At 35.7% G+C, this 23,976-nt stretch overlaps 1 protein-coding gene across 3 annotated transcripts in view; it reads right to left on the bottom strand.

Moving 5' to 3' along the window:
* Positions 1–397: 397 nt before the first annotated feature.
* RETREG1 (reticulophagy regulator 1) overlaps positions 398–23,976 on the bottom strand; it is a 47,911-nt gene continuing 24,332 nt past the window's right edge. The window contains exons 1-7 of one of the 3 annotated variants that reach the window (XM_087930721.1): positions 22,971–23,239; positions 13,213–13,339; positions 7,838–7,922; positions 6,707–6,844; positions 6,241–6,305; positions 5,673–5,799; positions 398–4,340 (exon numbers count right to left, since the gene is read on the bottom strand). In XM_087930721.1, coding sequence (XP_087786847.1) covers positions 3,844–4,340; positions 5,673–5,799; positions 6,241–6,305; positions 6,707–6,844; positions 7,838–7,922; positions 13,213–13,339; positions 22,971–23,005 — 1,074 coding nt within the window. In that variant the 5' untranslated portion in view covers positions 23,006–23,239 and the 3' untranslated portion in view covers positions 398–3,843. Of the gene's footprint in view, positions 4,344–5,672; positions 5,800–6,240; positions 6,306–6,706; positions 6,845–7,837; positions 7,923–13,212; positions 13,340–22,970; positions 23,240–23,976 lie in introns of those variants that run through there. The other 2 variants (XM_026701056.2, XM_026701055.2) reach the window with 2 other exon arrangements.

Consider the following 23,976-nt stretch of genomic DNA (forward strand, 5'->3'; position numbering starts at 1 on the left):
ATGGCGTTGTTTCCATTAGTCCCCAAGAGTAAAGCTAATGTGATGGTATGTGATTATTTACCCCTGCAATGACAGATATGAAAAACTTGAGGATTTAATATTGAACTGTTGGCTGCAGCCTGAAACAATTTTTGAGTCTTCTCTTCAATAAGCTGGTATATATGGGCATGATGGAAAGATTACTAAATTGTAAATCAGAATTGTAAATTCTGGCTCTGCTTATAGCCAGCAAACCCACTGTAAATCAGTGGGTTTGCTGACTATAAGCAGAGCCAGAATTTTAAAAAGCCACACAAATCATACTGGTTGATGGAAGGATCACATTTGTCAAATATGTCAAAAGGGAAGCCACTTTTTAACTGTAGAGCATTTATATTTATTAAATTGATTTTGGGGCTTTGTAGGTAGAATATTTTATTTTGCAATGACAACAATAACAAACTAAGGGGAAAAATCAGCATACTCAGATCTTTGGCGTGTCACAAATAGAGTTTTAGCCTGTATATTTAAAAATAAACACAAAGAAAGATATAAAAGTACCAATTCATTATAATTTTTGCAATATAAACTTCTGAACAATAAAGAAATGAGTGAAATTATATAAATGTTTTGGGTTGCCCAGACAGATATTTCAAAATATGGGGATTATACCTGTTTACCTGAAAACCAGAAAGAATTGCTTACAAGAAGTCATAAGTAGCCCCTTTAGTTGTTTTCAATGATGGAACTTCAATAGTACCTCTGTATCTAACACTTGAAAATCCCTGAAATATTTATTTAAAGAAAATGATAAAGTGCACACAGTTACAGTTCACAACATAATGGGTAGAACTGAGAAGATTCTCTTAGTAGTTTAAATTACAACGGTCATGTGCCTACTCTTTAGACTTACAATCTGCAGCCTGTTTCCTTGGAAGTAAATTCCACTGATTCCTATGTGTTTTGGATTCTGGCCTTATCCATTAAATGGTAAGATCCATTAACTTTATTAGAAAAAGAAAACCCAATTTAATGAGCTTGCATTCTACACAATGACAGAGCCTTCTAATGTGTATGTCAAATGGTGAAACTGCCTACGAGTATCAAAGCTAGAATTATGCAAACAGCTAATACATTTGATTGGCGAGAACTGTCAGAATTCGATACTGAACCAAGCTATCAGAACACTGATTTTGCTGAAACCAGGTGCTCTCCTTAGAAAGTCTTCAGGGGATTTACTTTAAGGACTTTGCAAAGAATTTGAAAAGGACACTGCAAAACACGTAAGATTTGAACATCCCCAAAATTTTTGAGGCAACTATACACAAAAGGCTTCACACAACTGCACTGAAGGTTTTCCAAGGTTGCCTGAATGTCCATGTACATGAGATTGAGATTGTCAGTAAAACAAAGTAGCTATAGATGCACACAGAGATGACATAGAAAAGCCAAATGTACTGCCACGTCTGGGGGATGTAGTACCTTGAGGGGATTGCTTTGTCTTGCACCCTTTCTGAAGCTATGCCGTACCTTATTTATTTTGGAGCAACGGTTATGTGATGATACCCATCTTTTGTTCAGTCGAAAACCACTTTCTCGTATGTGTTATACAAGAAGTTACAAGTCCTTGACTTACAACCATTCATTTAATAACCATTTGAAGTTACAATGGCACTGAAAAAAGTGACTCACGGCTGGTTTTCATGTGGCCATGTGATCAAAATTTTGAGTGCTTGGCACCTGGCATGTACTTATTACAGTTGCACTGTCCCAAGGTCATGTGATCACCATTTGTAAAACCTTCCCAATCCCAGTGGTTTCTGACTAGCAAAGTCAATGGGGGAAGCCAGATTAGCTTAACGACCACACAATTCACTTAGCAACAGGAGAGATTCGCTGGACAACTGTGGCGAAAAAGGTTGAAAATGGGGCACAACTCACTTAACAGCTGCCTTGCTTAGCAATGGAAATTTTGGGCTCAATTGTGGCCAAAGGTCAAGGACTACGTATACAGTAAGTTCCTGCTTAACAACCAGAATTAAGACTGGCAACTCCATCACTAAGTGATACGGTCATTAAATCACTTGTCCATTTTTTCTATTGTTACGTGAATTGACCACATTCATTAAGTGAGGTATTATGTGACAATAATTTGCAATTTTATTCCATTGACTTATTGGAAGCAGAAATGGTGATCATATGACCATGGAATATTTGGTCGTAAATGTCTAGATACCACAAAGTGCCTATATCTTGATCATATGACCATGGAGTGCTACAATAGTCATAAATGCAAAGACTGGTCATAAAATTGCTTTTTAAGTGCAAATGGTCACTAAACAGGGTAGTCATTTAGCAAGGACTACCTGTAATACCTTCCGGATCCCTATGTTCTGGTTTCACTGAGGGATCGCAACCCAGTAATTCTCTACACTTCCACTTCTGAAGCACAGTAACATTTGGTAAAGATATATAGGAATCAAGTGAACAATTAAGAGTTAGTACTGGCACTGGATTAGTGCAGCCTTGAGCATGTGGATTTTACTGAATGTTTACAGAAGGTAGGATGAGAGAGAAGACTTGGAACTAAACTAACTTAACATTTTTCTCAGATCTGCATGTTGCAAATCCACATTTATTTTGCAAGTTACCTAATAAACATCTCTTTAAACTGCACCTTTAGTTCATAGAGTCACACCATTAGTATATATACTAATTAGAAAGCCAGTAAAAATCTCTACAAGTTGGAGATAAATTAGAGCCGTTAATATGGTCCCTCAATCTGCTGGCTTCTTTTAACATGCCAGTCAAAGCACGTTAAAGCAATTTCTTTTTAAAAATTGGTTCACCTTGATAAGGCACTCCTGTGACCCTCAATTTTAAAGGTAAACCATAATGCTTAATAGAAGATTTACTAAGTTTCTTCTCACAGTGAACCACGGGATGTTCAATGTGCTGAAATTAACAGCATTTTATATTTATATATCAGGAATATTTTATTTCTTCTATAATGGTAGTCTTTCAGATATAAATAAATCAGATCTGTATGATTTTATATTTTAATTATAAGATTAAACCATTTTAAATTAATAGAACTGAAAATTTAAAAAATGCCAACTTAATTTCAGTTTTTGCATTTTTTCCTAATCAGTTCCTACTCAACCTAAATTCAATTCCACACAGCAGATACATGTGCTACAGGTAGTTGTACAAAGTGAGTTATGGTACCTGGGATATAGATATTTTGCTTAACTTCAAGGCCTTTTAAGAATACGTTTGAATTCTTAATAAGAAACTTGAATAAGTTTGAAAAGACACTGCCTTCTCTAGCTAACCCATATGAATAACTGAGATTCAGACAGGTAATACAAAAAATTACTAACCAATTAGAGAATGTGTGACTTAGAGATGTACGTTGGAGATGATAGCAGCAAAACTGTTCAGTCTTTTTAAGGTTTGAGTATTCTGCTACATAGGAGACATCTGTAGGATATAATAGCTTTTTGAATTTTGCAAATATTTTCTTTCCCTGAAATATTGCTGGCAAAATGCTTGGGGGAAAAAAAAAAGAACAAACAGGCTGAAAGTGACAAAAGAATTGGCAACAGCCAAAACTGAGCTACATTTGTATAAGAAGCCTCTTAAATTGCTGTGAATGAAAATAACATGATTTCATTTCTGTGGCATCACTATCAGAAACAAAGCTACCAGCATCAATTGATCTAAAACACATTCACTCTGCGTGAAGAATGTTACAGCACATTTAGAATAATAGTTAAAGCTTACAGCTCATAATTTCTCTCCTTGCATTTCACATTGTCTGTATTTATGTCAATATACTATTAAGCAGCTTCTCTTTCCACATTAATGCCCACCAAGCAGATTTGAGAGGAAGCCCGAAGACTTCTTCTTTTCCTGTGGCTCTGCCTTTGGGCTTTTGGTAGGCACCAGTTCACTTTCCATGTGTTCAAGCTCTGACTGATCAAGCAGTTCAAAATCATCTCCTTCTTCTGCATCTGCCTCTTCACTTATACTTGGGACTTCCTGCACAGATTGCAACTGTTCTCTGACAGCTGCTGATACCACTGATGTAACAACATCGCCAGCAATTGCTGTCACCAAGCTGAAGGCCTGGTCATTGATCAAAGACAAGGAAAGGCCTGCTGCAGAGTGCCCCTCCTTGTCCTGCTTGTAATACTGGTCCAATGGGGTTGGGGGATGAGCTTTTTTTCTTTTATGCCGCACTGGCAAGCCAATGCTTGAATCATCATCATCATTTGTTCCAGCACCATTTTCTACAGAGGGAAATTCTTCAAGATCCTTTGCAAAAGCTTCCTCATGGTCACTTGGCCGATCAAAATCTACTGAAGGGTGAACAAAACATGTTGTTATAAACAAATCATCACAACTGCAGCCTTAACATACCTTTCTTTCTGAGGTATGAGGCTTGTATACGTTTCTTTGTACAAGAAAGGGAAAAAAACCCACATTTAGTTTCAGTCATTTTCAGAAATGAAAATGAAAGGCTTAACACACACACACACACGCAAAAAAAAAAAAAAGGCTTGATCCAAAGTGAATTAAATTGTCACATAACTGGATAGGACATTTATCTGTCCAAATACAGGCTGCATTACTATAAATGTTTGAAGAGAAGGAGAGAAAGAGAAACAAGAATAAAGACTGGCAGATCTCAAGAGTAAATATAAATAAATAAATTCCATTTTACAGGTAAGTTTGGAAAAGCCCATGGCCATTAGTTTCATATATATAAATTGCAAACCAACAAAAAATCAACTCCATTTTACAGTTTGTCTGGAAAAGCCAATGGCCATTAGTTATATATACCATATATAAATTATAACCAGCATTCTCATTTAAATTATTGTAACACACTCTACAAGGGGCTGTCCTTGAAAAGCATTCAAAAGCTTCAGTTAGTTGTGTGGGTTATAAATGGCGCTGGCTATTAAGCACACATAACATATTGCTCTATGGGCTGCATTGGTTGCCAGTGTGTTTCTGGGTACAATTCAAGGTGCCGATTGTCATCTTTAAAGTCCCTCATGGCATGGAGCTGAATTAGCGGAGGCTATTTCTACCCATCTAATCCCATCTTGCAGGATGGGCATGCTTGGCCCGTCAGCCAAAGGGACACTGGCTGGCAGGGTTAAGGAAAGATGCCCTCTAGAATACTCTCCTTCCTGAGATTAGGATTCCTTGAAAGTTTGGGAAAACCTCGCAGGCTATGTACCTGGGCCTTGGTTTCCAGGTGAGTGAAGAGCTCCATTTCCTGGTTAGGCTGACATTGATGGATTATAATATTTGTTGGTTGGTACTGGTATTTAATTTCTTGTTTCTATTCTGTTTAACAGTTTTTATGATTGTTCGCCACCCAGAGTCACTGGTTTGAGATGAGTGGTTATACAATATACTTTTCAGAGTTGCCAGTCTTTGTGTGAGTCTACATTCTCATAGGTTTGTGTGTGTGTGTATTTCTATTATTGTTTAGCCTAAATGAGTTTTCATGAAAACCTTTTTCAAATTTAGAAGTTAAATCTAGATTACAAGTAATATTAAGCATGTATTAGAGAATCATGGTAGAATTCCTTTACTTTTAAAAGAATTTAGATAGCTAAAAGTAATCTGCAATTAACAGTAAAATCTGGAAGAATTCAAATAACAGAACATACCATCAGATGTGTCTGTCTGTGGAGTGTTTCCCTCAGATAAATTAAAAGTTCCATTGTCAGTCCAAGATATCTCTGAGATATCAGTGTCTGATACAGACATCTCCTTGGCTGCAGTGGCTGAACTAACCTGTAGATTGGAAAACCAAACTATCAAACATACTGCAGACTAACTATTGCTTCGTACACATCATTTTCAATACCATAAGCATGATCCTGTCATTACAGAGTGAGAATAGTTGTTTCTTTATTTAGGTGATGGAGATATACCAATAAATATTTAAACGTTGATATATTTAGGTCTACTTTTTTTTAAAATACAAGCTTCTTAGATCAAGAGATTTAGACAAAAATGTAACTCTATTTCTTTTATTCTGCAATACTGTGCATATTTATCTGGAAAGGAGTCATACTCAGTGCACAGTTCAGCAGGCAAAGTTTAGATTATTCCACCTCATTTTTATAAAGGGAGGGAGCAGAAATATGTTCTGTGAAAGCAAATAAAAGTTCATGTGCTTCACTGTCATCCAAAAACATTTAAAAAAAACACATGATATTAGAATCAACCAACCTTAGGACATAAAGCTGATAAGTCTAATTCACTCTCATCCTCACTTGGTTTTGTTTTGATCATTTCTGGAAAACAAGAGTCTTATCAGTTAAGGATTTCTGCTTATTATACCAGTCAAATATTTCTATTTTGATTTATTTGCCATATTAATAAAAAGGCATGCATTACAACTCAGTTGTGCCCTTTGGCCACAATGCACCTTTAAAATCAGCTGATCAGCTGCATAATCTTTATACCTGTCTACTTATTTATAGGGCATTTTACCCTTGTCAGGATACAGTCCTTGAAAAGACATACATGGAACATCACTAATTGGTACAGAAAATAAAATATAATCAGGTTTTGAAGCTTTATTTTTATCTTTCATAAAGATGGTAAGAATATTTTTGTACTTGGATATTTCAGTGGATCAAGTGCAATTTTTAAAAAATATTCATCAAGGAAGCTGAAATTGCCAGCTGCTTACCTGCTCTCTCTTTTAACTTTTGGTTGATGAAGTCTTGTATTCCAAAGTTGAGTTTCAGCAGATATGACTTCATGTGGCTATATATCTTTTGTCCAAATTCATTGCATTTGAAGAATGGACATAAAAAGGCACATAATACTGTCAAAGAAAGAATAAATATAAAACCATGCAGAATGTTATATTTTTGACCCATAAGACTTTGAAACAGATATTACAAATAACTATGTATCAGTTTAAGTTACATAAAACGATTTGCAGATTTTCAAGGGAAAACTTGGTTGTATTCACGCTAAACAGTTATTGTACAGGCCAGATCACTATAAATTCTAAATGACCTTTATCAGGCTTTGCTTATTACTCTTAATCTGCAAAACTGGAATAATAATGTTATGACATGGAAATAAATAAATTGATATAATTGTTGCACAAATGACTGGTATGTTTATTAGGTGCAGTCATCTGAATACTAACAATGGAATTGTATGCATTTCTGATTGAAATTAGGACTACTGTTTAGTGGAACATGTGCTCATTAGAAGTGCATCAACATAATCCCTAAGGAAATAAAATGTAATAAAAGTACTTTGTCAGTAACCTTTTAATTAATTGTTTTTATTTATTTTATAAACAACTTTCAAATTGTTACTTTGAAATATATGAGCAATAACAATAGTACTTAGACTTCTTTTCAGCTTCGTAGTGCTTTATAGCACTCTCTAAGCAGGTTACAGAGTCAGCATTTATTCCCAACAATCTAGGTCCTCAATTTACAGACCTTGGAAGGATGGAAGGCTGAGTCAACCTTGAGCTGGTCAGGATCAAACTCCTGGCAGTGAGTTGAATTAGCCTGCAATACTGCATTCTAACTGTGCCACCATAGCTTGAATATTCAAATATTTTCATATTATACATTTGTATAATATTATACAAGTAGGTATTTTCAACAGGTATTGTATTTCTTAGGACTTCAGTCACAATACAATGTGGAAAATGGATTTTTTAATTTGCTTCTTCGCACACATCTTGTTGCACTTATGAACACTGTGAACATGGTTACATACTGCAGTGGGCATCTATGATGCCACCAAAGAAATTCTAGATCCAATTCCTTAAGCATTTGAAAGAACTTACACAGAAGATAGGAGAGTACAATTCCAGGAATGTAACTTCCCAAGACTGTGAAGAATGTGCATATGCTGCAGACCAGAAGGCAAAACTGTTTTTGAAAAAGAACAAGCATCAATCAGATCAGTCAGTAACATTCAGTACCTATAACATATACATCTTTTAATGTGTACTGAGATAGAATGTTCCATCAGAATTTCTTCTTCCCTAAAACAGTTGGAAATGTTTTAGGGAGGACAGACAGGGAGCATAAGCTGTATTAGATATTGTAGGTGTGAAAAGCATAGGCAAAAACAAAGGAATTTTGTTTTGTCCTTTTCTTTTCCTTTCTTTCCCCAAAATAGGAATAGGAATAATAAAAGATTCCTAATAATTATCAAATCAATGGCTCTTAAATTGGTTATGAAGGTATGAATTGTGAGTCTATGCTGGCATCTGACCACGAGACCTCTGATTTTTCAGATATCCTTTAGTGTTATGAGATATTTATGCATGTACAATTCAATTAGGTTAATTTGGTGGGGGTGGGGAAATGTAGGAATTACAGATAACACTGAACTGAACTGACAAATGGCAGTCCAATCTCTTCTTGAAGGTCTCAAGCGATGGCGCTCCCACAACTTCCGAGGGCAAGCTGTTCCATTGGTTGATTGTTCTCACTGTCAGAAAGTTTCTCCTTATTTCGGACTTCCGGTTTGAGCTTCTTCGTCCACAGACTGAAACCTCGTCTCTCCGAGGCTTCGATCCGTGCTCGCTGCTGGAGTGCCCCGAGCCGGCTGGTTTCGGGGCTAAGCCACCCTGTAGAGGTGGTGAAGAGGGGAGAGACTGCCTGCAGGATTGAGGAGAGCCGCATCTCTCCTCCCCAGCTGGCCATTACTCCCTTTCTCAAAGGCAGTTGTAGCAGTGGTCAGAAATGAAGAAGAACTCGACCGGAAAAGAATGTGCAGGAGGAAGATAAGAGAAAGAATTGGTTGTTGCAAAAGCAACAAATAACAAATAAGAACCTGGAATTTAAACTTAACAATATTGTTCCCAAAGAAGATTTTGAAGCTGCGAAGGAGAGAGAGAAGGGAAAGGATTATGTTTTTCTTCTTCCCTTCCTTATACTGATTGCTAAGAGACTTAAGCAAGAAACTGAAAAAAAAAATCCACTTTGACATTAATAGGCATTTAAGCTGAAAATAAAAGTCAAAGGGATAAATAAAGATTTCTGGACATTTAAAAGTTTTTAAAAGCTGGAAAGGAGGAAAAAAAAAGAATAGAAGGGCAGGATCTGGAAAAATAGAGGAGACTGCCTGGAATTAAGGAATGGAACTGTAATTAAAAGGAACTTACAGTGAAATTTTAACAAGATTCCTCAAAGATACATTTTAATGGAAACTTGGTAACAAAATAATAGAACCCCAGGAAGAGAAAGTGGAAAAAAGAAGCAAGTAGAAACAGCCTTTGATTATTTGGTGATTTTTGGTTTTTTGCATCTAGATGACTAAAATTAACTGGGTGGTTGTTTTAAAAGTTTTTAAAATGGTATCACTCTTAGAAGAACTGAAAATGGAACTTTAAAAATGGAAAGAAGACACACAAGAAGGGGGAAGTTCTTTTGGCTTCTTGTTTCAATTCTTAGAAATGGAGATCTGGAACTATAAGAAGCAACAAGAAACACTTGCAGAACAAGATTGGGACAAAGAAGAAGCCATCTTTAATGATCAAATAATTTTAAGTGGGGGGGGAAAAGAAAAAGGGGGTAAGAGAGTGAAAGGTTTAAGATTAGAAAAAACAACTCAAAAGAAGAACAATTTGAAAGATAAGTATAATATTAGAAAGTAACAGAAGAGGGGATTACAGATGAGAGAGTTAGAAGTAGAGAGACGAGGGGGTCAAAAGGGGAGGGAGAAGAAGAGGGGGAAGAAGGCAAGGAAAAGAAGTTGTAAAAGACAGAAACAAGAAATGGAGAAACAGGGAAAAGATATAAGGATTGTAACCATAAGTTTGTTTAGAGATAATGGGTGAAAATTTAATTGTAAAAGGGATTCTACAAAGGTACATAAGATAGCTTGTAATGCAGTGGGATGTTTGTTAATAAATAAATGAATTAAAATGATTGAATTACAAGGGAACATTTTTAATTATTAGTAATGATTTATAAAAATATAAGTGAGAAATATGGGGGGAAAAAGAATTAACTAGGGAAAGTTTATAAGTGTTCCCAAGGAAGTATGATATTCAATTGAAAAGAAATGTTAAAGATGTTAAGATTTTAATGAATATTAATGATAGAATTGAATTGGAATGGAACGTGTGCTTTATTTACATATATATATAATTTTTTCTTTTTAAGAATATAGTGTCTATTTTAAGAAGGTACCAAGCAGAATTCGATTGGAAGTTATGTATTATATTGAATGCTATAATCTTAAAGCTATATATTGAAGCTTAAATAAGAGCTTGAATGGATAAAATTAAAGGATACAAAGGTGTCATACTCTAAATGGTAACTACAGGGAAGAAATTGTTTAATAAGAAAAGATAATGTGAAATTGTAACAGGACAGACAAAAGTATAAATATAATGATTTGAATTGAGATAATCAAAACAAAGTTGAGAAAATTAGAAGAGGGGAAAAACTATGTAGAAAATATAAAATGGTAATAAGATATGGAATAGAATATAAAAATGAGCATGAAATTGAATTTTGTGTCTGTATGAAGAAGTGATAACCTGGGACCATGCTATTTTCAAAAAATATGTTTTATTTGTATTTTGTTTTTGTAAAAACCCAAATAAAATTTTCAAAAAAAGAGAGGAAGTTTCTCCTTATTTCCAGGTTAAATCTCTCCTCGTTTAGTTTCCATTCATTATTTCTTGTCTGGCCTACAGGCGCTTTAGAAAATAGATTGACCCCTCCCTCTGTGTGGCAGCCCCTCAAATATTGGAAGACTGCTATCATGTGTCCCCTGGTCCTTCTCTTCACCAGACTAGCCATGCCCAGTTCCTGTAATCGTTCTTCATATGTTTTAGTCTCCAGTTCCCTAATCATCCTGGTTGCTCTTCTCTGTACTTTTTCTAGAGTCTCAACATCTTTTTTATAATGTGGTGAACAAAACTGGATGCAATACTATAGATGTGGTCTTACTAAGACTTTATAGAGTGGTAATAGTACCTCACTTGATCTTGATTGTATCCCTTTGTTAATGTAATTTAGGATTGCATTAGCTTTTTTGGCTGCTGCTGCACACTGCTGGTTCATATTTAGCTGGTTGTCCACTAAGACTCCAAGATCCCTCTCACAGTTACTGCTATTGAGCCTGGTTTCACCCAGTCTATATGTGTACTTTTGGTTTCTCTTGCCCCAGTGTAGGACTTTACTTTTCTCTACACTGAATTTCATTTTATTAGATACGGCTCAGTGTTCTTAGTCTGTCAAGATCCATCTGGATCTTGAGCCTATCTTTTTGGGTGTTAGCTATTCCTGCCAGCTTAGTATCATGTGCAAATTTGGTTAAGTTCCCCTTCTATTCCCTCATCTAAGTCGTCAATGAAGATATTGAAGAGTACTGGGCCTAAGTCAGAACCTTGTGGCACCCCACTGCTTACTTCCCTCCATGTAGACTTAGACCCATTAAGGACTACTCATTGAGTATGGTTTGTCAGCCAGTTGCGAGTCCATCTAGTGGTGGTGCTATCTATTTCACTTTTTTCTAGCTTGCTGAAATCTAAATATATTATGTCCACAGTATTTGGTGGTCTATTAATTTAGTCACTATGTTGAAGAATGAAATAAGATTTATTTGGCATGATATGCTTTTAACAAACCCGTGCTGACTACTAGTTATTACTTTACTTGTTTCTAGATGTTGGCAGATCTGTTTTTTTATTATATTTTCCAGTATCTTCCTGGGTATTGATGTTAGGCTGATTGGTTTATAGTTTCCTGGGTCTGGTTTTTTTTTCCTTTTTTGAAGATGGGAACCACATCAGCTTTTTTCCAGTCTTCTGGTAGTTTCCTGGTGCTCCAGGATTTTTGAAAGATATGGTGCAGTGGTTCTGAGATAATCTCTGCCAGCTCCTTTAAAACTCTGGGATGTAATCCATCAGGCCCTGATGATTTGTGTTCATCAAGATTAGACAGGTGTTCTCTTACTATTTTTTTTTGCTTATTTTAACTTTTATTTCTGGACTGTCTTTTACAGTTATGTTTTTGGTGGGTTGAGCTCTAGTTTCTTTTTCTGGGAAGACTGATGCAAAGAATGAGTTAAGTAGTTCTGCTTTCTCTCTGTTGCCTATTACTTTCTTGCCGTCTTCTCTCTTTAGTGGACCGATAGTTTCCTTGACTTTTTTATTGTTATGCATATGTTGGAAGAAATTGTTTTATTATCTTTGACTTTTGTTGCAATTCTTTTTTCGTTCTGAGCCTTTGCTTTCCTGACTTCATCTTTGCAGATTCTGGCTATCTGCTGATATTCTGCCTTAGTTGTATGTCCTTATGTGACTCCTTACTATTTTTACCATATCTTGGTATACCCCCTTTGGGTACACACTCTCTTTAGAAATGTCCATATAAAGGACATTATACAGACATTATCTATTTATTATGTAGAAGGGAGCCCCAATAACCAAAAGAAATCACACAGAAATGCTAGGACATTTGATTCACATAAAGATGTACTATTTTTAGATCTTGCAGGAAAACAATTTGCAAAGCCTGATTGTGATTAAGCTTAGAACATCTCATCATTTCAAGCAGTACTGTATAATCCAAAGGTGCAGAAGAAAATATTATATATAAAACTGGGCTGTGAATGTTAGAGCATAACTGGGGACCACGTTGTCTTTCTAGCATCTTCTGCAACATTTTAGTAGATTTTAAAAAAAGACTGGACTGCATACATACAATATATTATCATTTCATACAAATGCCTTGGAATGTTAGACTGTCTATGTCCATAAAAATGAAACTACTCATTCAATTGGACAACTTTTTTTTACTGTTAATGCAACTGTAGAATATTTCATAATTTTTTATATGACATGCCTACAATACTAGGTTCTATTGAACTTAATGTGACTTACTTATATATAGCTATGTGAAAAAGCAAATCTTTTCCGCTATTCCATCCTGGCGATTTCATAGATATGTATCTATGTAGTGTTTTTTTTTTTAAGCAACAGATCAAAAGTCCTTTGCCACTGTCTTCTTCCAGGATGTTTTTAACTTCATAATCTAGTTTATGGACCTGGGATTCCCTAATACTAAAACAAATTATTTAGTAATCCAGCATGCACATAGGATGGAATAATAAGATTTTTACATAAAAATATTGCCAAAAGTAAAAAAAAAAGTCAGTGAAATGAAATGGAAGACATTGAAAGCCTAATTTTACCTTGCCAGGGTTCTGTTCTTTAAAATGAGACATTTCTTGGAGGAACAAGAAGAAACTCATCATTGCTTCTTCTATACATTGGTTCAGTCTAAGGCGATTTTCAGATTCGGACTCACTGACTTTGTAGCTGAAGACAAATAAATGAATAAAGAAACATTAAGTCATGAGGCTTTTTTTTAATGAAAACTAATTTTTTACTCTTGCAGAAATGTATAGACTCTTATTTCTTAAAATTAGTAATTATCCTTACGGCTTGTCCTGTAACATATGCCATTGTGAGACATTGGAATGAGATGGCCAGATTTTATTTGGTACATGACATTTTTTAGCTTCAGAGAAGTACATAAAATATTTCCTGAAATTTATGAAAAATATCATCATAAGAATCTATTTCTCAGAGAACAATATAACTGCTACCTAATTGTGGAAGTCCCAGAAAAACTGTACAATTCAGGAGAGATTATTGGAGTGTGTAGGGAGGGTTTCATTTTTATTAAAAAAAGATACCACAGCAATTTATGATCATAACAATGAAGCATATAATGGTGTCACTGGAACATGTAAGGCTGGAATTTTATGCCCACATTTCTTCCATTTTAAAGTTGTATTTCATATTTTAAAAAACAAGAACATTCTCACATTATTATTTGGTGGTTTGCCACTGAATTTTTAGTTTATGATCTCAAAAATCTGGGATTACATGTAGTTCAGATCTATTCACATCTCTTTTGCTTCCTGAAAAACCAATGGAAAGCTTAAACCCTAAACCTAACCCTTAAATTTACTTTGTCCTTTTACCCTTTAATTTACCAACCCTCATTTGTCTAGTGATTTTCTGTAACCTTAATATCTAAATTTTTCAAATTAATCCATCTACTTTGCTTCCCTGTTTTCTACAGGTATGTTCCTTGCTGTTTTTCTTTCTGTCCCTGCTCCTTTAAAAGCTACTCAGAACTTTTGTAAGCTTAGGGCAATATTGGCCCTTTCCCCATACTTATTCTCTCCTCTTATTGCTAAGAAGGGTAAACACCTTACAAATTCAATTTTACAGTTTCTATTTCTACAGTATGTGCACTGCAGGAGGAGCTTTTATTATTATTAGTATTAATAAGAGATAGCATAAACGAATTATATTATCATAGTCAAGGATAGTACTGTACTTTGTACTGTTCCTAATATATTAAGACATCAAAATATCTCTTCCACAGCTATATAGTTTTATTATAGTTTTCTTTCAGACAATGAATACTGATCAGAATTCACAAGGCATTTGGTAAGAGCAGTGATTTTTTTTTTCAAGTATCTATCTGATCATAACCAAATGTCCAATCAAATTCAGTCTCTTCTCTTCTTCACTTGGAATTTTGTATTACATGTGCAAAGATGACCATCTGCTTTAAAATGTAATATTAAAATGTCCCATTTTGTTCCTTTCATCGAATAGAATAAAGCATCTTATTTTTTTAAGACAGATGAAACAGAGTGGACAGCAGAATTGCAACCATTCATTCCAATACAGTATCCCCTTGTTAATGGCTTTCCGTCTATGGTAATATGCCAAAAACCCATCACTCAAAATTGGAGTTATGGGAACTATGAGTTCTAAGATATATAGGTATTCTGTACAGTCCTAAACTTAGGATTATTTATTGCCCTCAAATACATCAGAGGTGATTTGGAAGATAGGCACCCGAAAGGCCACAGTATACCCTAAGGATTCTAGCCATAATAATAATTTAAAAATTGGCACTTACTGAATGAACAGGAAACAAAACAAGAATTCCAAAACAATGTAATAAAACACAGAATGCTGGCAAGAAAAAGCATTATACGGTCAATTTCTACAAATGTGTTCAGGGAAACTGGACAAAGGTAAAACCTGGCAATGGCTTACAATTGGAACAGTAAACAAAGAAACTGAAGGCTTGATTGTGGCTGCTCAGCAGCAGGCTATTTGAATGAATACAATCAAGAAAAGTAGTTCATATACTCAGCTTGTGCAAGAAAACCATACAAACTGATTATAAATAACACACCACAGTTGCCAAAATAATTTACTGGAATACCTGTAAAGATTATAATGTGCCAGTCCTGAAAAATTGGAAACATATAGTTGAAAATGAGCAGGTTAAAATACTGTGGGATTTCTGAATACAAACTGATAAAGTCTTGGCTCATAACACTCCAGATTAAACTGTGGTTGAAATGAAGGAAGCATGGATAAGTATGGCAAAATAACGTGGACAGTATAACAGAAGAAAAGAATTGGAGAAGACAACAAAGTATCAAGATCTGAAAATCAAATATGAGAGATTATGACAGTGGTGTCAAACTCAATTTCATTGAGAGACGCATCAGGGTTGTGTTTGACCTCGGGGGACTGGGGGGACCATGGCCAGCTCAATGTCACTCATGTTGGGGGTGCCTGTGGTGGCCCAAGTGCTTTGCCAGTGAAAACAGGCTCCCGAGCTCCATTTTCAGCTGCGACAGACTCCTGCAACCCTCTGCCAGTGAAAACGGAACTCAGAAGGGCTGCCCGGGGTCCTCCTGATCTCCGTTTTCACTGGCAGAGGCACCATGGGCCGGCCCTTTGATGTTTCCAGGGTGGCCCCACAGGCCAGATCTAAGCACCCCATGGGCTGGATCTGGCCCCTGGGCCTTGAGTTTGAAACCCCTGGATTATGGCATAAACCAGCTGTGGTGGTCCCAGCACACCCAGTATCATCCCCAAAAATCTTAAGACAGTAGTTAGAAAATCTCCATCTATCAAAATTTCCATCTGTCAATTAAAAAAAGGCCACACTGCTTGGGTCCACACATATACTACATTGATACATTATGACATCCCAGGTTCTTGAGAAGAATTTGATGCTTATGAAGACAACACTAGCTTAACAACTGGTGGCTGTGACTTCATATTGTTGTTAATAGATAATAATAATACGATGACACTACTTAGTTGGCTAATAAAACCTCTGCAATCAAACAATCAAGCTCAAAGAGCAGCAAGAACGCCACAACAATAGTAACAAGAAAACAATAACAACTGCATCTTCCATTATGTATTAAAAATAGAGTCCTGCTGCCTGTCAATGCCAATTATATCCAATTTTCCCTTTTTGTGGACAGACCTTTGGTAATTTAGTGACATATTCTTGCGTGTCTATTCTAAGCTAATCCTATCCAATTTGAGAGACTACACTTGTTCATACCAATAGAAATATTTAGCAGATGGAGCCAAACAAGAATATTTTCCTCTAAGCTTCTGGCTTTGTTTCTGTGGTGAAAGAGCTGCTTAACTCCTGAGCTGAAGTGCCTCATGCCCAAACAGTTAAGACAAGCAGATGCTGCAGCCCATCACAATTCCAAATGCTGGCCAGGAGATTTGGTTCCCTCAGGTTCTCTGAAAATGACTAATGCTCTCATGCTGCTAGTGTGTAACCTGACATTTGCTCCAGGCAAAATAAACCACTGGGTTTTTCTTAGAAAGGTCAATAACATCTCATGTTACAAGAAAGAAAGGAAGGAAGGAAGGAAGGAAGGAAGGAAGGAAAGAAGGAAGGAAGAAGAGAGGGAGGGAGGGAGAAAAGAAAGGAGGGAGGCAGGATCTTTCTGAGGTTTCCCATAATTTTATCGTCACATGAATTGGTCAAAGTACTCATGAATGATGCCCTTGCTTTGTTCCACATTAAAGTGAATTAATGGCATGATGTGGCAAGTAAGAGATTATAAAAACATAAACAAATGTTAGTAGTTACACAGCTTCCGGTTATATCAACAACTCTAGGTAATTGACTCAGGACTGAGAGATGAACAACCAATGTTTAATTTAGTGACAGAGTTTGTTTCTTTCTCATATTCTTTACCTCAGTAGACTTTACTTGTCTGGAAATCCATTCTCTCCTATGAATCAATGGATATTTTAAAATCTTACTGAACACAGAAAAAAAGGCAGAGAGACAAGAACTGAAGGGGAAAAAAATAGTATTCCTATTTGTATTGGTTCTCATGGGAACAGAGGATAATCTATCATGCCTAGGCCTCATATTCATAACAAATATGAAAAAAGCAACAAAAAGAGACAGTCTCAGGGCTGTGGACCTCAGAAAAACATTAATCGAAAGTGGGAAACTTCTGAAACTTCTATTTGTCCTGATGAAACCTTTCATTCATATACCCTAAAGTTCCCTTCAAAATATTTCAACTGAAAGACCAATCTTTTAGTGTCCCTGCCCATTAAATTATACAGCTGTTAAATATGGGGCAAGTTTTCCTGAAAATTACATATCTATGATTCAGGGACATACACTGTTTCAACCCATGTACTATTACTGATAAACCAATGGCACCGCACGTGAGCATTTACATAATTTTCAACAGTTTAATTTTGTGAAAACGTGTGTGATAACACATTTTCACATAGTGGCTATTGCAGGTCCTGAACCAGAGGTGGTATTCAGCAGGTTGTGACCAGTTCTGGAGAAATTTTGAGTAGTTAGGAGAACTGGCAAATACCACCTCTGACTGGAGATTTTACAGTATCCTTCCATTGCCATGCCCATCAAGCCACTCCCTCAGAACCGGTAGTAAAAAAAAATGAATCTCACCACTGTCCTGAACTTTTGTAAAATAGTATTAATTAGCAGCAGTCATTGTAATTCACAATACTAAAACATTTTGGTCCCTCCATTGTTGCTAGTCATGAGATAGGAGACAAGGGAAGGGATATACTGTGTCATGTGAATGTCCGATCAATAGCAGAAAATGGCTCACTAATGACCAACACATTTTAAATAATGACTTCCCTATTCCATTAATTTACCCATTAAGCATTTATTTTCATGCCAGCAAACTAGCATGCCAAATGGTGTATTCATTGTATTAGCGTTCATTAAATTACCATAGTAGTATAATAACACTAAATAGTCTATTTTTCCTCTTGATTTTGTCTTTTGAAGACATGACTAATCCCATTAATACTTTCTGACACTTACTTAAAGACTGTTTTAAGACAAACTACAAATGAAGCTATTAAAGGATGGTGGAAACAACAGTCTTTTGAACTCTGAAATTATCTAGACTTGTCTTGCCCCTGAGTTATGTTAAATGTAGAGAACATCACCATTTCTTATACTACAACATGAACAAGGAAACAAAACACTTCATATTCACGGATTAAAATTAAGCATATTTTAATATAGATTTTTAAAACGTGCTTATTTCGCATTGCAAATATATATATGTGTGTGTGTGTGTGTGTGTGTGTGTGTGTGTGTAAAAATACAAATTAGGTATTGTGAAATATATTCAACTGGTTATACATTTTAGCTAAGCTACAGAAGTTTCACTAAAATCATAAAGATATACTATAAACTCGTTATTGTGATGCCTCTCCTCTGCAACTTCATTCCCCTTGGTATTTCATATGACCCTTAAGACCTGGCTCTGTCCTTAACCTTAACTTAAAGAGAATAATGGATTCCTTCTACCTTCTACCTCTGTTCTTTTAAACAATTCTCCCTCCCTCCCACATTTGGTGAGGCTTGCAGTTTATAGTATACTTACTGTCCAATCAGTAAGTTAGACTGGGTTAGCCTAAAAACATCATAAATAAATACACACATACACATCAACTCAAATCTCACCTAATTTCAGTGTACTTATATTTTCATTCTTTAATCTGTAAGATTGGTCAGAAGATTTGTTAGAACTGCATGGAATTGTCACCACAAAAAGGGTTTGTTATTGTTGACTCATTACCTTGGCAGGGCTGCTCCCAAGGACCTCAATGAATGACAAAATCTATTAACAGCAAAGGAGATCTGACAAGCTCACATGATCCCAAGCTGTTCAGTGACTTGGATGTCATAAACAAAAACTTGAACGTTGCTTGGTGGCTAATCAGTAACCACTGAAATTGCTTCAACAATGTAATGTAAACAGAAAGTTACCAACTTACATCCATTTGTAATTTGATTGACCCTGTCGATGGGCCACAAAGGTCTCTTGGGCTTCCAATAACAGTGATGACTGTAGGAACACCACCCCCACAACCTAACCCCATTTTGAACAAATGAACTCCCTATGTCCTATCTGTAGGAACTATCCATCTACAAAATCTCCATCTTGTCATGACTCAGCATCAATTTTTTGGCTCTCATCCACCTCATTGCTACATCTAGGCATTATTTCAAGATGTGCACAACCTCTCTGATTCAGATATTATGGAGAAGTAGACATGAATGTTATCAACATATAGGTGACACCCAGTTCCAAAATCCCTGACTGCCCCGGCAGTTTCACATAGATAATAAATACCACTTGGACAAATTGTGCCTTATAGTTTGTCATACAGGCACTAGGGTGTGGATGCATAATCAACCTATGCACCTATGTTCCTGCAAGTAGGAATGAATTTACTATAACATGGTGTTCCAGTACCCAATTCCCTATGGTCTTTACTGGAAATTCCCTACGGTCTTTTCCTTTATTGGAAAAGAAAATAAGAGTGCTTTTACTGCAGAAACAAATGAACATTAACTATAATGATAGTGATAATTTAGCCACAGAAGCTGGTAATCCCAGAGTAAGAGGCTAGGTTGCCTCAGAAGATCAAATGCTGAAGCTAAATTGGACTTACAGTCAACCAAACGTACATACGAGTCAAGTTACAGCACAAAACTGCTTGTTCAAGTTCCAGGAAAGCAGTCTAAGGATTGCAACATTGCCAATAAATATCCTACATCTTTTTGAGTCATATTCCTCCATGATGACAATCAAAACTTTACATAAGAAAACTGATGGTGAATGAACCATTGTACATTTTTTAATATGAAAGCAACTAAAAATTCATTTGATAATTATACAATTTAATCCGAACTACCATAATTGCTTGATGAGCAATTGCAAAGATGAGATATATTGAAATTAGAACAGAACACATATTATAGAACCTTTCAATCATTTTCAATTATTTTTTGGCTGGATTAAAATTCATGTGTTTCATACAGAAAAAAAAAATGTGCTATGTGTATCATATCCTATCGTGCATCCAATGAACTTTCAAACCACCTATATATGTGTACCTTTTGAGTTGAACTTGAGTTCTGGTAAGTACTATATGTGGGCAAGCTTGCATAAAATTTAAAAAAAATTATCATTCTAATCTATGGTCCTGCAGTGTCCTGGAATATTTCCCACTTAGGTGTTACATATATAGCAGGTAAGTGACTGTAATCCTTAAAAAACTGAGGAAGGTTGGATCTGGTCCCTGCTATATGCATCATGTATATAAATAGTCCTTGACTTTCAACCAGAATAGAGATCAAAATTTCCATTGTTAAGCAAGGCAATTGTCAAGTGGGTTTTGTCCCATTTGATGACCTTTCTTGCCATAGTAGTTAAGTGAATCACTGAAATTGCAGTGTCTCTTGGTCATTTGTGATGACCTTTTGTGACCTTCTGAGAAGCAAAGTCAGTGGAAAAGCCATATTAACCACCATTTTACTAAGTGAATATGGCTTTCCAACTGACTTTGTTTCTCGAAAGGTCACAAAAGGTCATCAAGTGACTGAGAAACACCACGACTATCATAAATGTATGCCAATTGCCAAGTGTCTGAATTTTGATCACCTGAAATGAACATGGGGATGCTACAACAGTCATACATGTGAAAAATGATCATAAGTCACTTTTTTCAGTGGTGTTGTAACTTCAAACAATCACTAAACAAATTGAGGATTAACTTACTGGCTTTTTCTCATATTTCCTCATGTATATAACCTTGAAAGTTCTTTGTAGTTTCATTGTTTTGTGTACTATCAGAAGTTGCCAGGCTAACAAGGGAAATGTCACAACCTCGAATATTTACTATGTCTTAATTTCCATAAGTGATTTTTTTTACAGCCTTGCCTGTGGAAAAACATATGTGATATGGCTGCTTGTATATCCCAAAATTGAAGGCACAGATAAAGACGCTAAAAAAAATTGAAGGCACAGATAAAGAGGCTACCAAAAAATAAAATCACTAAACACATGGACCTTAACTAACATTAACATAACATTCTAGCTGGACCTGAGTACACTTGAAATGTAAAACCGCTGGAGAAATGGAGGCAGATATCCTCAATAATATATAAAAGTGGAATCAGGAGAAAAAGGAGGAGGCAAATGCAGATGTCTTCATCATACATTCAACTCCCAAATTCTGCTCAATTTCACTGAACTGTTTTATATGAAAAATGAGTAAAAGGAGAAATGGGAATTTTAGGAAAAAATGATATAGTCACCCCATAACGTTACTTATATAAATAAGTGGTAACTTCCATCATCAGCCTGTCCTAATAACCAACACACCTGGATATCCAATTCATTCCTCATGATCAGGACAGGAGTATCAAGAGTACATTACGATTACCTGAGGCAGCAAGTATTGTTTTGTATTAGAAGGCATGGGAGCAAACTGGAGACTTGCTCATCTGAAATCCTAATAATTAAAGTACATGTGGTTTTTGCTTAATGACCACTCATTCAGCTTTCATTTGAGCTTACGACAGTGCTGAATAAATAGTACTTACAAGGCTATTCTCACACTTATGTTGACTGCGGCATCCTTATGATCATGTGATTGCAATCTGGGTACTCATTGCCTGGCTCCCAATTATGTTGTGGCATCCTGTAATCACCATTTGTGTCCTTTGCTGGCTTACTACAAGAAAAGATGGTGGGGAGGCCACCAGAAAATTGCAAACGGCAACTGCATGGTGTCCTTCTTTAATGACATGGGGGAATTTGCTTAATGATGGCAACTGGAAGTGCTGGAATTCTGTTACTAAGCATCATGGTCACCTGATATTGTGCTTTACAACTGTTTTTGCTTCCAGTCCTAATTCCAGTTGTTAAGCAAGGGCTACCAGTAATAATAAAATGTCTATAATGACATCACATTATGTGTATTTATAAAAATTAGTCCATAATCTAAATTGAGCCAGATATATCTTGCAATTACATCTTACAATGGTAGGTACATTTAAGTTTAATTATTTAAATACATTTTATAATACTATAATACAATACAATAATACTTAATAATCAATACTTAGTAAAATAACAGCAACAGAACATTAAAGACATATGCCTCTTCTTAATAGTTGGAGTAATATTTTAATTTTTGGTAATAGAAAATCTGATTAGATTAGATGACTACATCACCTATACAACCTTGCACATCAACCGTCTCTAAGTCTCTCCAGGATAGATGGTTAATAATTCCAATAATTAATTCCAAATATCTGGCCAGTTAAAAATCAAGTTCAATTTCCAAATAGTCATTCTAATCCAAAGAAAAATGAGTTATTTTCTAATATCTTTCAACTCAAAGCCTTAAAAACCTCTGTTACAACCTGCTGATTTGATGATCAGAGAAGCAGTCTAGTAGTAAATTATGTGTCTATCAGTAGCAAACTACACTAGGATTATCTGTAGGTCTGATATTTCAAGACTTCTATGACTGTAGGTTCAGAAGAGGAAGAGGGTAACAGTGATTTCTTTACAAGTTAGATCATGTAATGTCATCATCTTAGGCATCTATTCAGCTTTAACAAATCATGCATTTTTTGTACTGGCACTGTCATGTAACAGATTTGGATTAATTTCTACACACATAATGAAATTATCTATAGGGCCATGGTTAACATTCAAGTTGAAGCTGATTTACTAAACGAGAAGAAAACCATTTTCAAAAAGTAAAATTACACTACCTCTCACTCTGGACAGGTTCTTCCCCTTCCGACATCCCTATATATATGTTTTTTTTGTATCAGAAGTATTAATCCAAAGTCCAAGAAAAGATTTCAGGATGAAGAAATTCAGTCTACAAGTCTCCTTTGTAAACTCCTGTTAAGTCTCTCTGATAGGAGGTATATTTACACATTTACAAAGTGTCTGCTTGTCTTGAATGAAGTTCACCCAGGTCTGTTTTGATTGGCTAATTCAGTGAATAAACAGGTCACTCCTAATTCCAAACACTGACAGGCTGTAAGGCTGCAAGCAGTGTCCAGAAGCCAATACTTTTATAGTCACATGAGAGAGAACACTACCCAGTTATTAACTTCTACTTGTCTAACTATGAGTCAGACATGGCTTTCACATGGCTAACTCTATAAATAAAAGAAAAATAAGGTCTGTTGGTCGTATTTTTTTTATTTTGTAGAACAAACAATCCAGTCTCAACTAGTTATCTTTCTTAGTGCCATTGCTGAGATCATTAGATACTAGTACTATGAAAGGAAAAATGAATGGCCAATGCTGTATTTTTTCCAATTAAAAACTACTTCCTTCTTGCCTCGGCAACTTGATACATCATTCAGAATCTTGCAAATTAAAAGCAAAGAAGGCAATTTCATAACGTGATAGCTTTTTTTCCCCATGAGATGGTCAGTCTGATTTAAGACTTATCCACCATGGCAGATGGTCAACACAATGTCACATCACCTAGTTGCAACACTTAGGTAAGGAGTAGCCACAACAAAAACAAAACAGAGGTTGTAATATTATAATCTTGGTAAATAACTGAGGGCTTGGCAGATATAATTAGTAAATGAGGTGAAGAAAGCTACAACAAAATTGAGAAATGAACAAACGTGGTATAAAATGCCTTCAGTGAGGATTTTCTATGGGAAATCAAGGAAATTAAATTGGGTGCTAAGAATCTGGTTCTACAGGTCTGTAATGGAAGAAGTCAGAAGCAGAAGAAACAGGTTCCTC

This window comes from Pseudonaja textilis, chromosome 3 (assembly GCF_049901715.1).
Source record: "Pseudonaja textilis isolate UNSWEBS1 chromosome 3, rPseTex1.2, whole genome shotgun sequence".
Classification (NCBI taxonomy): Eukaryota; Metazoa; Chordata; class Lepidosauria; order Squamata; family Elapidae; genus Pseudonaja; species Pseudonaja textilis.